Raw genomic sequence first — 16,699 nt, 5'->3', positions numbered from 1 at the left:
CGAAACCTCTTTCGACTTCGCGTGCCCAATGGCAAGAAGATGGCACGTTTCTGGAATCTTCCTGATGGTATCGCCCGTAAAAATTACTATAACTTTAGCAATACATTAGAAGTCGATTCAATTCACGGTTTATCGTGCTGTGTCGTGTCGTACTTTTGAATTGGTCTTGGCGAAGTGGAACCTTTCTTTCGATTTTGACCGGAGGCACCGGCCATTTGACCAGTCGGGTCTTGCCACGTGGCCGTACGCCTTTGCACAGACCAGTTGCTCTTTCTTTCTTTTCTTCTTCTTCACTTCCTTCCTTCCTTCCTTCGTTTTCTTCTGACCCTGCCGTACAATGCGCTGGCGCTCTGTTATACGCTTATCAAGCGGATTTAGACGCGCGCGAAGAAGACCTTCGGCAGCAAACCCAAAGCCGTGCAATAAGTGCCGTTGAAGGGCTATTAGGGCCCAAAAAAAAAAAGAGAAACCAGAGATGTTGGAAAGGTTTATGGCCTTTGAAAAAAATTTAGGTGCACTTTTGGGAAATGTTCCGAGTAATGCTAATTATAAGATTATCTATAAAGCAAATTTTAATGGGTGTTTAGTTATTTATTGGATATAGCACGACGAAGCATGGCCAGGCCCCGGTTCCCAGGGTTAGATTATTCCCTATTATGAGCCTACCCAGATCGACTATTCGCTCACAATTTGCATGATCACGACATACGAATATAATAAACTGCTTTTTTAGTATACTTGGAATTACTCATATTTCAAGTACTTTAGGGCTAATCCTACATTGTATATAAGCAAAAGATATATCATGTGATGGTGCGTGACGTACAGATCTCGACCAAACCTCCCGTCACGATCGCCGCAACTCGCACTTGCCGCTGGCCATCCTTGACCCGATGCCGGCACGGACGACGGGGCCGTGGGTTTGAGCTCGGAACTGGAAACACAAAAAAAAAAAAAAAACTTGTTTTTCCGGCCAGTCTTCATTGTGAAATACTGAGGAACAATCCAATTTCCCAAGTTATTAATTCGAGAATGTAATAAATGCCCAAAAACGAAGGCAGCTTAGAGTCAAAGTAACGAAATCAGAGGGGGGAAAGAAAAGACTACTGTTGCCCATGGGGCCCATCGCCCACCAATCGAAAGATTTTTTGTGCACACCTCCCTCTCCAAATCCTTATAAACCCCCCCTCCTTCCCTCCTCTGTTTTTCAGGCTTCCTCTGTCTCTGTCTCTCGCTCTCTCTGTTTCTCCTCCGTCTTCTCGCGCATCGCCAGAACACCCGCAGCATCGACACCCGGTGATCTTTGTTCTCCTGCTGAGTCTTCGCCGTCGCCGCTCTCTCTCGCTCTGTCTGCGTTTCGAGATGGGTCGTTGTCACTCTAGAAGCGACGCAGCTCATGGAATCCGATTCTGTTTTTTGGGTTGATCGGATACGCCGCTGAAATCCAACCCCCGAGATTCTGAACTTCGGTCTTGGTTTTTTTTTTTTTTTGTTTATGACCGAATTTCGGATCTGAGTTTCGATTTTCCTCTGGATTCTTTCTCCCTCTGATTCCGACGTACATTTGATCCGAATCCTTCTTTTTCTCCGACCCCCATTTGTGCAAAGGAGAAGGAATCCTTTTAGTCTCCAGCTTTGCTTTGTTTTTACTTAAAGCTTGAGAGAACGGAGGCGGTAATTCCAATCGGGTTTCGCGATGGCTGCTGCGGAGAAGAACACCGGGAAATCGAGAAAGGGTGTTGATGAGACACAGAGGATGACGGGCCAGAGAGATAGCGATTCCAACTTGGAGAGCCAGCAGTGGAGGCCTGTGTTTGGAGAAGCTTCCATGTCGAGTAGGCCTCTCAAGAAGGTCCGAAGCCCGGAGAGGCAAGCGAGCTTCCAGTTATCATCGTCTTCTTCTTGTTCTTCGGCGCATCAAAATCAAACACCTTTCGCCATGCCTTCCTCTGTTTCCCCTGCTTCGGCCTCACCGCTCACTACCATCGCCCCTTCGTCTTCGCACAACTCTCCACGATTGATCTTTCCTTTTGCTCTGGATGGAACCCAACATCACGGGCAGTTCCAGCAGCAGCTCGGGACCGTCCCGTTTCACGCATTTCGGCCGACGCTCCAGCTCCAACCTCCGCAAAATCAGGGGCAGCAGCAGCAGATGATATCTTTCGCCTCGCAGCAGCAGCAGCAGCCAGGCCTCAATCACCCGCTGTATAATTTCGCAGGCGACTTGTCCCCATTGCAGCAGCAGCAGAGGCTGTTGCAGTACTGGAGTGACGCACTAAATCTCAGCCCGAGGGGGAGGATGATGATGATGAATCGGTTGGGGCCCGACGGCAGGCCGATCTTCCGGCCTCCGCAGCCGATAAACACCACCAAGCTCTATCGGGGAGTGAGGCAGCGGCATTGGGGCAAGTGGGTTGCAGAGATTCGCTTGCCGAGGAATCGAACCCGACTCTGGCTCGGAACCTTCGACACAGCTGAGGATGCAGCCCTGGCCTATGACCGTGAGGCATACAAGCTTCGAGGAGAGAATGCCAGGCTCAATTTCCCCGAGCTTTTCCTCAACAAGGACAAGGCTGCGGAATCCGGTGGTCCGAGCTCATCATCTTCTTCACCCCCTAAGGATGAAAACGCGATCACTCGCGAAGACATGAAGACTTCTCCGCAAGCTTCAGAAGAACCCACCCTGCAGGACTCGCCTATGGAGCTGATGTCCTCACCGACTCAAGAAACCAATCCCGATGGGGATTCGGGAATAGGATCGAGCGAGGTCACGGCAGGTGAAGTGGTTCAAGGGGTGGCGGGAAGTAGCATTGCAGGGGAAGGAGGTTCGGTCCCGCAGGAGATGGTGTGGAGGGAAATGGCAGAGGCTTGGTGCAATGCGATGCCGGCCGGTTGGGGACCGGGCAGTCCGGTATGGGATGATCTGGATGCAACCAGCAATATTCTGCTGCAATCCCAACTTCCTTTTGGCCACGCAAATGAGCAGCAGTTCGATGAGAATAATGTCCAGAGGCAGCAGGAAAATTTCGGGTCAGCTTCATCATCATCATCAAATTCTTTGCCCACGAAATCCTTCTTTTGGAAGGATCGAGATTGAGGTTTCATCAGCATTTCCACAAGCATCTCTCTCTCTCTCTCTCTCTCTCTCTCTCTCTCTCTCTCTCTCTCTCTCTCTCTCTCTCTCTCTGAAAAGTTCTTTTTCGGGTCCATTTTGCACGATCACCTCATATTGCTCAAGGTATGAAGATTTTTCCGAAACCGACCTTCTGATTTCCAAAAAAGTTCGTGTTTATCCTCCACATATTTGGTCAGAAAGAACATTGTCCACAGGTTGAGAAACTCTTCTTGGCGGTTGCAGATTTTTCCAAAAAGCAACCCAGTACAAACTTTTTTCAAGAAAACTTCAGAAGCTTCTTCATTTCTCATCTCCCCTTTTCCTTCCCTGGTTTAGATGCCTAGAATCTTCCAGGATTCGGCTTCATCCACGGACGTGTCCCCCCTTGAATTCCCAGATGAACAGGGGCTTCATATTTTTTTCAAAGCCTTTCTACAGAGGAGTGGGACAAAACAGAAGGCCATTTGATCCCCGGTAGTCGTCACAGCAGTTTGTCCATTTAGGGGATGTGACTCGTGGGTTTTACTTGCTGTATCTTTTAGTTTTGTGTTTGGTACCTAGTCTTATGATAATCAGGTTGATAGTTAGCAGCTGTAGCCTGTAGATCACATTTTCATGGTGGGCCTGCATTGAGGGAGACGGTTTTGTGATCTCCTTCTCAATTTGGTCCGTCCATCACCAGCTTTGTTTTTGTGCTGTGATGGAGTCATTGTAGCTTTTTGTGATCATCTCATGTCCCATCTTTATCATTATTAGTAGTACAATTGATGGATTGTATCGGAACGCTATCGTTGTTTGTTGTTTCATTCTACTACCTCTAATTAGCAAGCTTATTAGAGCAATACAGCCCACCTAATAATCTCCTAGCAACTTAGAGCAATTTCTTCTATCTACTGCTGAATTTCCTGAAAGAACAGTAGATTCTTGACATTGTTCGATAACGATTACTCCAATTCCGTAGAATTTTGCCATGTTCCAAGGTGCATGACTAGGAAGTAGTTCCCATCACACAAGAAGCATCTTCCCTACGAAATTGTTGTTTATATTACGAGTTACGTCACCGCGGAAGCATATCCTGGGAGATTTAAAGCAGCGCGAAGATAAACCCACTTTATGCTTCATGCAATAGCCGTGGAAATTGCCAACGCCTTACCCGAGGAATCTGCCTTGATGGGGAGCTGAAGCTGAAAGTTCCTACTTTCCTTTCCCTTACAAGAAGAGATGACTCTATTTACGAAACCCACCACCAATTCAGGAATATTCTGTGACATCTGCAACCCGAAATTCTATTAACCAAGAGAGCCGAACATAACAACTACTGGAAAGAACATATCAACAACTGGAAAGAGTATGAATTAAGTACTGTATTAAGACCTTGGAGATAAGTCACTGACAGGGAAACGATAGGGAAAGTGGGACCGAAGGCCACCGGCCCATGACATCATGCACATTTCTTATTTGTGACGGCACGATAACGATGAACTTGTGCTGAGAAAATGATATTGCTACAAAATGATGAACAAAGTCGATTAAAATAAGTCAGAATAAAGTAATGTTATGCGTAGAGGATGGATTCAATAAAAAAACTGGAAATATCTTGGAATGATGGGCAGGCAACTTTGGATTAGTGTGGCGCAAGTGATGCTTCAGTTTAAAATAAATCCCACACTTAAGTCAGAATGTGGTTTCTTCCTTGGTTTATGTCTTGTTAGTTGACAAAGGACAAACGGAAAGTTGACTAGGTAGGCCATTAAAGTCTGCCTTGAAAATCAAATTCCCTAGTAGAGGACAACTCCCGACTTGGTGGAGGGTGCATGAACTCAAACTGAATACATCAGCTCACATCCCACGAATAATAATCTTCTTCTCCTGTGAATTTTGGCTTTAGCTCATGGAGAATCGAACAAAGTACAAACATGGGGGAAGAACCAGGAAGCTCCACATCTAGAGGAGGTAGAATATTTAGCAGAGTCCAATGGATACTGGGAAATACAAAAGAGTTGGGGGTAGGCAATTCTTTCCGCGCCAAGCGAGAACATGTACCCTAGAAATTGTCCAAAAACAATCACAGCGGAAAACCCAAGTGGGACTAGTTAATCTTTGGACATATGTTTAACCATATTTAACTCTCCAACATCATGAAGGGCTTGGTCATGATTAGAAGTGTTTCAGATAATTTTGATCAACCAAAGATAACAAGTATTTTTCAACCACTGGGTGCGACCAACTATTAAGCAGCAACTTGATAATTTTCTTTTCCCGAGCCAGACTTTCCTCATTCACGCTCAAAGAGTTGATTTACCTAATGACTTTGACAAAGATGGAAGAGATCTTTGAGTTGGAAAGAAGTGAAGTTCTTCTGTCTTCACATGTTTGAGCAATCACGCCAGGATCACCCACTCCATTATCTGTATTACCATGCAAGCTGGTGTCATCGTGAATATCATCATACAGCCTGCTCTAGCATTAGCATTTGCCCAATCTCCAACTGCTACACCGCCGAAACATGAATCTCCGTCTTGAAGCGTCATACTGCCAAAAATTCTCCCCGCAGCCACCCTCGTTCAACTCTTGCCTACCAAACATCCATCCTCTATAAGCCCTGTCTTTATTTGGCTCTCTCAATGAAATCGGGCCTACATGAGCATCACAAGGTATACCAAACACAAAATTAAGCTTAGTAGATAATTGCAAATCTACTTTGATTACAAATGCAACCATTAAGTCATTCTGATCTGCTTATGTTGTTCCGTCCAAGTCATACTCAGCAATGCCGAGAGACCAATCATTTCAAAATTTCAAGGTAAATAAGCGACAGTTTACACTACAACAAATCTGGGTTAACAAAAAGAAAAGGGCGAAAAAGAAGACTTCAATACCAGTAGATGACCTCGGTGAACTGGTCACAATAACCAAAGGCAAATGTCCTGAATCATCTCTCTGGGAATACTATCTGAAGCCACTTTGCCCAAAGGTCAATTATGAATTATAAAGGCAACATGTCACAACCTTCCAGGAAAAATTTATACCAAATAATGTAAAAACCAGTAACTCAGCAGTTACATGATAAAAGGCTAAATCTACCACAAGGCACAATTGAGGCTAATTATCTCTCCCGACTTGCTTTTTCTCATAGAGGCTGAATCTACCACAAGGCTATCAACATGTCTCAGCTTGACATTCAAGTTCAACAACTAAAACTTGAGCTTGAGCAGCTCATTTGGTTGCCCTAATGAAATAATACTGTAATGCAATGACTCATTCTTGATTCTACTAAAAAGTTAAGCACATAAAATGTGATTATATTAAAAAATACCATACTACAGTAATTATCACATCGATAGCTATTCACGAGTGTAATTCTCCATTTATATTATCAAGATATTACATTTAACATATAAATTACCATATATCATACATCATCAGGTTCGATTGCCACGTGTGTGGAAGTAGCTGGTGAATGGAGTTTGGCAGAGAGTAATTAAAGGTGGTGATTTCATCTATGTCGTTTGAATAAGCCAAGAGGGAGATATTTGTTGGCTGGTGGTCTATTGATACCTCTGTATATATTACTGTTCTACATACATGGGTGGACCAGGCAATGGCTTGCCTGTTGAGCGAGGGTCGAGTAGAGTGGGTGGAGAACAACAGGGAGAAAAAGATATGACCAGTAAAGCCATGTATTGCAGCGGAGAACTTCCAGCATGTTTTGCTGCAATAATAGCTATTACATGACCCCGTGTAATAGCTATTCCAAAAGTATCATTGTCACTGTTCTCCCGCTCTCTTTTAATGTTAGATTGTTACATATAATTATTATTTGTATTACTTATAACTATTATTTTATATCATGTATACAATAATAACATGAATTACAATTTTTTGGACATAATCATATATCATCGGTGGTTGAGAATGATAGTTGTCAGATGGGTCCAAATTTTCAACCTAGTCAAATTGATGCTCAGTTGCTCACTATGTTTCTTAAAGCAAAAAGCTGATGACCATCATGAAGAACATATAGCTGGTCAAAAATAAGGCAACATAAATTTTAACATGAATAATGACATCAAAATGCTGACCTTACAAAATGTGAGCCTAAGCCTCATTTTCTTTCTTAAAAAAAGGAAAGGCTTTACAAGTAAAGGATCCAGGAATAAAGAAATTGTATAGGTGAAATTCATCTGCATAGACGTAGTTCTACATTCTATCCAATCAAATTATCTTGTCCCACTTTAGCTAAGCCTATCCAGCTTCATCAGCACACTGAGAGTCCACACAACCAAGATGGTGCTCATATTAACCAAACCTGCTTAAAGTTGGGAAATGCCATGGGTAAATCCTGTGTCTGAAGGTTTTGAGATGCATCCCTCCCCCCACAGCCGCCCGCCCGTGGCACCCCCCAAAAAAAAGCATTTTACCCTTTTTCACTAAAAAGAACAGGAGGTTCAGAGGCAAACTTCCGACCAAAAAAAATAAAATAAAGAGGGCTTAATGTCCAAAAAGAAAAACTATACCTTTCCCTTCGTAATGAGAAGACAGGCACGAGGGCAAGATGGCATTACAGCTGAACTTTTCCTCACTAAGTGGATCAGTTATAAACATCATAGAGTGCCCTCGTGCCTTGTTGTACGGTGTCATATTCTCTTCAAGTTCTCGATCTCCATAACCCTTTAAAAAGTAGCATCTTTGAGGAATGTAAAGAAGGGTTTCAGATAGTGCTAACTTAGGCCTCCTCTACATCTTTTACGCATTCATTCTGGTAATTAGGAAAATCCTTAAGCACTAGCCTGACAGTCCAACCAAACTTCAACTTAAAAAACCCAACCATTAAATTCAGACATGGTATGTATGATTTTCCCTTTGCCAAAATTATCGCTTGGATTCTATTCATACAAAGAAAAACCTCTAAATGTCTTCCTTTGTTCCTGTGCTGTAATCTATTAAGCTAAGAGTTTGCCAAGAACACAGCTCATATCCAAAATAAACAAAGTAACTAACTTTAAAATGCAAAATCACAAGAAATAAGTTTCTGAGCCAATTTCCATTCGATGCAGCTCTCGGAGAGAGCAAGTATTGGACATGACAATTATAGATCATAGAAATGTCACGGACGACAAACCAACATGTAGTTGGCACCGGACAATAATTAAACTATGAAATCTAACATGTCTTGTCATTGAACGGATCCAGATTCCAGACAACATTCTCTTATAAAATAAACAGGAAAAGAAAAGGAGCAAAAACAGCAAGTTTCTGCCTAAATAAGTGCTTAATGTACCAGCAGAGTTCAATACAGTCCAACTAAAGGAACAAGACAATATGACAATCTTACAGGTTCTACTGTTTGCTATTCTCAGCCTCCTCTTTCCCAAGAGCTACCACCACTTTCTTCAAGATGGCTTCAGTTGGCTGGTGAGAATTCTTGACTGCCTTCGAAATGACTTGCCATTTCTCACCATATTTGGGTTCCGCAGCAACACATCTCATCAACACATCTTTCTGGGTATCCTCCGTCCCATGTTGCAGTTCAAATTTGTAATACAATGCCCAAAAATCCCCAACATCAGGTTTAAGGGTCACAGCCCTATTCAGCCAGGTTCTAGCCTTGTCCACCTTCCTATCATGCCAGAACAATTTTGCAAGAGCAACAAAAACATGTGGGTCATTATTACATTTCTTAAAAGCATCCGCAGTCTTGGTTTTGCGTTGGGGGCGAGGAGCCATCTCAATCGATGCAGCCCAGACAATGCCACTGGTGGGACACTCTTGCAATGCCTTTGCCATCAATATATCAGCTTCCTTCTTATTTCCATGTCTAGATTCAGCACGAATGGCAGCAAGCCAGAGCTCGTCCTTTGCAGGATTCTTCTTCCTGGCTAATGTAAGAACTGCACGAGCTTTGCTTAGCCCATTTGTCTTCTCCTCTAGTTTAGCTAGAGAAATCCACAGAGGTATACAACTAGAACAGTGCTTCAATCCCGATTCATAAACTTCCTTAGCCTGTTCTAAGTGACCAAGTCGTTCTTCAAACTGGCCTAGCATCAGCCACAGCTTAAAGAATGAGGGGAAGCGCTTCAACCCTTCATCTAGCAACCTCCTCTCTTCTTCAGTGTTGCCCATTTCTCTCTCGACAATGGCAGACTTCATCCACACTCTCTCCGTCCCTCCCCTTTCTCTTGCCTTAGCAAGTAGCATTCTTGCTCGCTCAGGCTCATGGTTCTCGAATTCAAGCTTGAAGGCTGCTAACCAGATCTCCTCAGAATTAGGAATAGCAGCATAAGCTTCTTGAAGAATTGCTCGGGCAGCTGGCACATCTCCGGCAAGCCACTTCTCCTTAGCACCCATAAGCCACAAAACTTCAGCCTGTGGCCTGTAAGTGACGGCTTTGCGGAGTAAAGCGTCCAGAGATTCTTTTGTTCCATGACTCTTTTCAAGCTGTGCTGCTTTGAGCCAAATGCTCTTCTTCGTCAAGAATACTGTGAGAGCATGAGCATATATAGCTCTAGCAGTCTCGATCGAACCTCTTTTCTTGCACTCCTCAGCATCAGCGACCCATGTCCTCTTCCTATCCTCTTCTTCCACCCCAATCCCAATTGTATTGTGAATAATTGCCTGGCATGTCGTGACAGACCCAGCCCTCTCGGCAGCCTCAGCCTCCTTCATCCAAAGCTCCCTATCAATCACCACTCCCTCCCTCTGCAAAGCCCTAATACCTCTCTCAATGATCTTTCCAACCATGGAAGTATTGCCATTAGCTTCTTCCAACTTTGCTGCAGTGATCCATATCGCAGGCTCTTTGGGCAACCTTTCTCTTGCCCTATTGAGCACCCTCTTCGCATTATCATAAGTCTCCAACCTAGCCAGCGCAAGCCACAGCTCAACGTGCAATGGGCAAGACTCCACTGCCCTGTGGAGCAATATCCTCGCATTTTCCTCGTTCGAGAGTTCTACAAGGGCCTTCCACAGCCTAACTGAGTCAGGGATATGTTCTAACCCTTTCCTCAACACCCTACTCTTATTCAGTTCATCATGCTCCAATTTCGCAGCCTGCATCCACAACTTAACAGAAGTTGGAATTGATTTAGCTCCTTTAGCAATCACAGCCTTCGCCTCGTCAGGGCTTGCAAGCCGGCACGCCTCAATCCACACATCCTCATTTTTGGGGCATTCCTCACACCCTTTCTGTATCAATTGCCTAGCAGCCTGAATCTTCCCCGCCACCTCCTCTAGCCTTGCAGCCGCAATCCAACCCGGTGGGTGTTTCGGGTTTGTCTGCGTAACACTCTTGAGCAATAACCTTGCCTTCTTTATATCAGATATCTCAGCATCACTAGTAATCTTCATGCTCTTTAAATCAGTCAAGTACCCCTTCGGATCGACAACAGTTAAACCTGACACCGAATCAGATAACCTATCTAGCTTTAAAGACAGGACAGTACCTCTTCCTTCGCCCACTGCGGTCAAATCGGTCACCGGCGTCTGAGACCAAGGCGTCTCGGTCCCTCCTGCCGCTCTACTCTTGGGGTCCAAAGCCGTAACGTGCTCCTGCTCTTGTCTAGCCTTCTCCAAGAGAGTGTCGGGCACAGGAACAAAGCTCTCGAACCGCTTCTTCTTGTTCCTCAACGAATAATCCCCAATCTCAGGTATGCTGTCCCACTCCTGAGTAGACATGGTATGCAGCTTCCTCTTCAAATCCGCAAACTGCTCGGTGATCTTCGGATTCGAGGCCCGATACTTCTCGATCTCCTGCTTCAATCTCGCCTCCCTCCTATCCTTCCTCCGCGAATCCATCCGCTTGTCGATCGCTTCCCACACCGCATCCGCTTCCTTGTCGTCTTCATCGTACTCCGCCGAAGCGAAAAGCCCCACATCATTTCCTTCGAACTCGTCGAACTTCTGGTTCTCGTCGTACCCCTTCTCGTCGCCCTCGTCTTCCTCCTCTTCCTCGGGCTTCCCCCTCCCGCGGCCGGCGCCGCCGCCGCCGGGGGCGCCCCCGGCCGCGGCCCCGCCGATGGTGGTGGCGGACCGATCGGGCAGGTCGGGGGCGGCGCGGGCGGGCCCGATGTCCGACCGGGTGGTGAACCCGGTGGCGCCACGGCCGAGGCCGGCAACGTAGTTCGGGGGCGGCTTCGAGTTGAGGAAGTCGAGGCGGGGGCGGGTGGGGGGGACGCCGGGGGCCTGCATGCCGCCGAGGAAGGGGACGTGGAGGGCGAGGGTGGAGCCCGATCCGACGCCGAGCTGGGCAAGGGGGAGGGACTCGTCGGCGCCGAGGAGGCGGAGGCGGAGGCCGGAGGAGGAGGAGATGAGGCGCTGGAGGGGGGCGGGGATGCCGGACTTCTCGTGGATCGACTGCTTGAGGCGCCGGAGGGTGGTGGTGCTAGGGTTCAGGTCGACGCACAGCGTCTTGCCGTCGGGGGTGAGGATGAACACCATCGTTGGAGCCGTCGCGGGTTTTCCGTTGGAGGCGCGTTCGGCGAAATCTGACAAGTAGGGGGGACTGCCGGCATCGAGGCGGTGAGGTTTTTAATGGGCCTGGGACCACTAGGCCCGTGTTATCATTTGGGCCGGTTTTGAGTGGGCCTGTGACAACCCTTCATTATTATTATTATTATTTTGGTCATGAAAAGGGTTAAAGCCGGATATAAAGATTTATCATCGTAAATCTAGTATCCCTATTTTATCACCTAATAAAACGTGAAGTAACTCCGCATGAGGTAATGAAAAAAAACTAGTATCTAAGCGCTTGTTGATTCCAAGATTAGCTTGTAAGAATTTTCTACTGCGGACTTCATTAATTGAAATTAATCGTATTAATTTGATCTAATAAAGGTAAGATATATGGGTTCTTAACAAATCTAATATGTGGTTGGCTAGTGTGGGCTGAGTACGGCCCAGCCGTTGATGAGAGGGCCTGTGGCCGAAACTCTATAAATAGCGTTCAAGTCCCTCCCCTAACCTGATGATGAACAATCTGACTCACATACGGATATAGAGAGGAATTTCTTCTCGTGAGTAGCAATCTCATTAGGCTAGTGCTCTGGCAAAGGGTATAGGAGAGAAACACTTAAGTTCGTGTTTGAAAACCGTTGCTAATTCCGTGTCAAGTTCGATGGTTTCCTAACCAAGTGCGCAAATCAATAACTTCACCATTTACGTGTTTCGGTTTCTGTTTATGGTGTTTCTGGGTGTGCCATTTTCGTGGCCGACAAAACTAACCAATTAGTAGAGAGATTTTCTTCTTGCAAGCTATGTTACACTTAAAACTCAAAGTGAGAGCGCAATAATCTTCAATTATCTTTAGGCAAAGTAGAGCCGGCATTATCAATCATAAGCTCTGGCCTAAGAAGATCAGTGATGGTCTTAGAGTCAATCTCAATAATAATCTTATCAAATCCAAGTTGTTTTGCAAAGTTGAGTCCCAACCATAAAACCCAAAGTTCTGCTCGTGTTGACGAACAGATTCTTACAAACACCGCAAAATCACCAATCCAGCCCCCCCTTCATTTCTAAATAAACCCTCTACACTAGCAAGTCCTAGGTTGTCTTTAGAGACCCTATCAGTATTATGTTTAATTCACTCAGAAGGTAGATGATCCCATCTGATCAAAATCGAAGAAGTGCATATTCCACTTAACGTCAAGTTATTCACATATGAAGTTTTAATGATTTCCTTTGTGTATGACCGAATTACTTGTACTGGATTAGAAGGGAAAGTGACTTGTTTCTCCGTGGCCAAAAGAGCCACGCACCTACTCCAAAAATTATGCTCCAATCATGATAAAAATTCGATCGCTTCTTACCGGTGAGATTTAAATTCAACCATTGCGATAAATTCATTGAGAATAATCACTTAATTACCCTACTACTAAAGTACTTATAATCTCTTAATTATAATCACTTATAATCATTTAATTCTAACTCTAAATCACACCTCTATACCTATGAAGATATGGACCAAATTTAAGGGCTTTACTAAAATGGATGAATTTGCACTTTCAAAATATATTTAATAGGACTTCATAAGTGCCTTAAAAGTGCTCGTTAATTTTTCTCTTCTAAGAATAAATGATTCTCGTGGCTGCGTAACTTTTTGCCCTTTTCCAAGTAAAGCCTAATGGCTGTGTAATGTTGATCTATGAAGTACAGTCATAAGACTAAATGCAAAGAAGGGGATAAACTATGAGAACACATATCGAACAAGTCTTCTCTCATTTAGAACATCGTGAACTTTGTAGATGATATAGCAGGAAAATAAAGTTTTAAGTATGTCTTATTTCTCTGGATCCACGAAACCCCGATAGCTTGAGAAACAACCATGCTACAGGGATTATCAAGGCCTGGACTTTGTTGTTTAGAACAGCAGTTCTCCCTCATCAAATAAGGTTAATGTGAATGAGAAAGAAGGGAGGAGGTTATGAGGAATGCTAAGCTTCTCTCAAAAGTGCCTTAGCAGCAGCAGAGTCTCTTGAGTATATGTTGTGGTGTTTCACGTCCTCTATTGCAGAAAGCACAAACCATCGTTGACAGGAATGCCTCTTTGTGCAATAGCATCTTTGCACCCGATTCTATTGTGAAAGCAGAGCCAAATGAAAGTTTGGATTGCTGGTATAGTTCTTGATTGCCAAATCCAAGACCAGTCATTTGGGATTTTTCTCCATTGGGGTCCCTGCCATTAGCCAAGTCGTAGGTCGACTTTGCGTGGAAATCTCCATTACTGAAAAGCTTCCACTTCAGAACATAATTGCCAACGGTTTCCCTTATTGATGAACACGACTTTGACGGCCATCTTAGGGCGTGTTTGGCAACCGGCCAAACAGTAACTATGTCTATTCTTTTGTTCCCAGAATTAGTTTTGGAATAGAAATTTGTTTGGTAAATTTTTGTTCCCAGGCACAAATTTGCAAAAATTTGTTTCCAGAATCAATTTTAGAACAAAATCAAGAAGCAAAAAAAAGTTGCTTCTTGATTCTGAAAACAAGAATCAGAAATGGAAAAGACAATTTTTCTTCGTCGGTCGCCAGCCGCCAACCACCGGCGACCGGCCACAAGCCAGGGCCGGCGAAGGGGTCACGGCCCTCGCCGCCTGGGCAAGGACCTCCCTTGCCGAATCTGGCATGGGCGATCCTCGCCGCCGCCCTCACTGGATCTGGCGTGGGTGACCCTCACCGCGGCCCTCGCCCGATCCGGCGAGGGCGGCACTCGCCCAAGCCGCGAGTCGTCCTCCTCGGATCTGGCGAGGGTGGCGGCGAGGGTCCAGCCCTCGCCCAAGCAGGCGAGGATGGCCTTCACCTGTGGCCAAGAGGGCCGTGACGCCCTTGCCGGCCCTGGCTTGTGGTCGGTCGCTGGTGCCGGCGATCTGGCCATGGCCAAGGAAGGGGGAAAAGAAGAAAAATAAAAGAAAAAAATATTAAAATATTATTAATAAAAAGAAATTTTATGCAGTTACCCAACGCATTTATGTTCTTTTTCTATTTCAAGAATATAAATTTTGGGCGGTTACCAAACACCTTCAAATGCTTAGAAATTGTTCCCGGGTACAAAATAAAAAAAAATCATTTTTGAATAGAAATTATTTTCGAGAACAGAATGGTTGTCAAACGATGCCTTAATGTCATTTGGTCGGACAACAGATAACTGTTCAAAAGTTTCAACGACCTACTACATCCACCCGCTCGGCCATTGTCATGGGGTGAAAGGAACCATGAATTTGATCTCGAATGGACAAGAATGTCCTATATAGCGAACGCAAACCGAATGCTATTTACTCAATATCTTAAGGGTTAATACAATGAAAAATCCCAAATTGGTACACTTGTGACAAATTTACCATAAACTAATTTTTTGACCATAAAAAATCTCAAACTGGTATACCTGTAATAAATTTATTCCAAACTAAATTTTTAATTGCTAAAAACCCTAAACTGGTACACTTGTGATAAATTTATTTTCCGTTAAATTGGATTAAAAAAAAAACCCACAAACTCTTACGCTTGCGACAAACGAAGGGTAAAACCCTAAATTGGTACATCCGTCAACTGTCACGTGCCATTTAACTTAGCAATTTGACAGTAAAATTTAACGAAAACTAATAGAGGGTAAATTTGTCACATGTGTACCGGTTTGAAAATTTTTTGGGGTAAATTTGTCACAAGTATATCAGTTTGGGATTTTTCATGGTATTAACCCATATCTTAATGAGAAATTTCTTTATAATCTGAGTGCTTCTTTGCTAACTTTACTCGACTATTCCATGAAAAATTCTTAAGAAGGGAGGGAATGGAATTAGAAGAGGAACTATGGGCCCGTTCGTTTCACGGAAAATGAGTGATTTAGAAAATATTTTTCCGAAAAACGATTGCTTATATTGTTAACAAAAATTAGTCAACGAAAAATATTTTCATCATCGATAATAATTTATGTCTAATTATTTTCGTGAGCAATGAAAAAATTTACTATTAATTTATTTTTCTAAACGATATAAACAATCATTTTTCGTAAAATGTTTTCCAAATCACTCATTTTTCGCGAAACGAACGCACTATAATTTCTAAAATTATTCTATCAGATCAAACTAATCACATATTATAGAAGAAATGGATAATGACACAAATGGTTCATAAACTTTGACCTAATGTATAATATGGTCCATGAACTTTATCTCAATGTACAATGACGTCCCTGAATTTTTAATTTATTCAATGTGATCCCTGAAATTTTGGTACATGTTCAATTAGTCCTTAGACTGTGTGAAAATGTTTAATGTTGTTCTTCCATTAATTCAAGTTTAGGGACAATACTGAACATTTTTATACAGCTCATGGACAAAATTGAACATGTACCAAAAGTTTAGAGACCACATTGAATAAATTAATGTTCATGGATCACATTGCACATTGGGATAAAGTTCATGAACTATATTTGCGTCATTTACCCTAAAAGAAAATAAATAGCGATTCACCCTTATTTCATAAAAAAACATTATTTTTAATATGTTCTTTACCTTATCAACTCTGTCCCGGTAGTGTCCACGATATCATTTCGCACTTCCTAGTGATTCACCCTGATTTCATTAAAAACATTATTTTTAGTATGATCTTTACCTTAACAACTCTGTCCCGGTAATGTCCACGATATCATTTCGCACTTCCTAGATGAAAATATGAATGAACCCATCAATTTCTTCTTGCTAAACAATCGATTCGTTAACGAAGAGAAAGTGGAGTTTACGGTGGACAAACATCGATGGAAGCGTGTGGGCTCATCCTGTCTGTTCCCGGGAATGGAGGCTTTTTAATCCGCTGGTATAGAGTCATGCCCTTTGCTTTAGCTCCGTAAATGAACGAGGACATCCATAGTCAACTCCAGCAATAAGAAAGATTCCTCCTTTTTTGCAGTCTTCGAGTTCACCAACGTTGCCCGAAAGACCGACTTCAACGTTGCCCGAAAGATACTTTTCCAATGTATCTCTAGTCTTGCACAGCTGCGTTGTTGCCTCGAAAGCTCCATCTCATCTCATTTTTTAAGTAAGCAGTCCAATTCTTGAATGTTGACACGTTCTGTCTACAATACTGAGTTTAAAAG

General features: G+C 43.7%; 2 protein-coding genes across 5 annotated transcripts; one reads left to right on the top strand and one right to left on the bottom strand.

The window, feature by feature from the left end:
- The first annotated feature begins 1,199 nt into the window (after positions 1-1,199).
- Positions 1,200-3,898, top strand: LOC115679974 (ethylene-responsive transcription factor ERF054-like). Its single transcript, XM_056315537.1, has one exon. It carries the CDS (start codon positions 1,697-1,699, stop codon positions 3,095-3,097), a length of 1,401 nt encoding a protein of 466 aa, XP_056171512.1. The 5' UTR covers positions 1,200-1,696; the 3' UTR covers positions 3,098-3,898.
- Positions 3,899-4,078: 180 nt separating this feature from the next.
- Positions 4,079-11,595, bottom strand: LOC115679975 (protein STABILIZED1). 4 transcript variants are annotated; one of them, XR_008817363.1, is made up of 4 exons: positions 8,451-11,595; positions 5,418-5,751; positions 4,490-4,620; positions 4,079-4,386 (listed from the first exon to the last, which is right to left on the bottom strand). XR_008817363.1 is itself a non-coding variant. In XM_056315535.1 (2 exons), the coding sequence occupies exon 1, from the start codon at positions 11,549-11,551 to the stop codon at positions 8,456-8,458; it is 3,096 nt and encodes a 1,031-aa protein (XP_056171510.1). In that variant the 5' UTR covers positions 11,552-11,595; the 3' UTR covers positions 4,713-5,751; positions 8,451-8,455. The 4 variants fall into 4 exon arrangements, 1 of the variants encoding a protein (XP_056171510.1); XR_008817364.1 differs by lacking the exon at positions 4,490-4,620; XR_008817362.1 differs by lacking the exon at positions 4,079-4,386 and having other exon boundaries at positions 4,462-4,620.
- Positions 11,596-16,699: the final 5,104 nt, after the last annotated feature.

Source organism: Syzygium oleosum, unplaced genomic scaffold (genome assembly GCF_021117445.2).
Source record: "Syzygium oleosum isolate NSW1041296 unplaced genomic scaffold, Sole_v2.1 Sole_v2.10, whole genome shotgun sequence".
NCBI classification, from domain to species: Eukaryota; Viridiplantae; Streptophyta; class Magnoliopsida; order Myrtales; family Myrtaceae; genus Syzygium; species Syzygium oleosum.
Note: the sequence above shows the minus strand (reverse complement) of the source record. Positions and strands in the feature narration are given on the sequence as shown.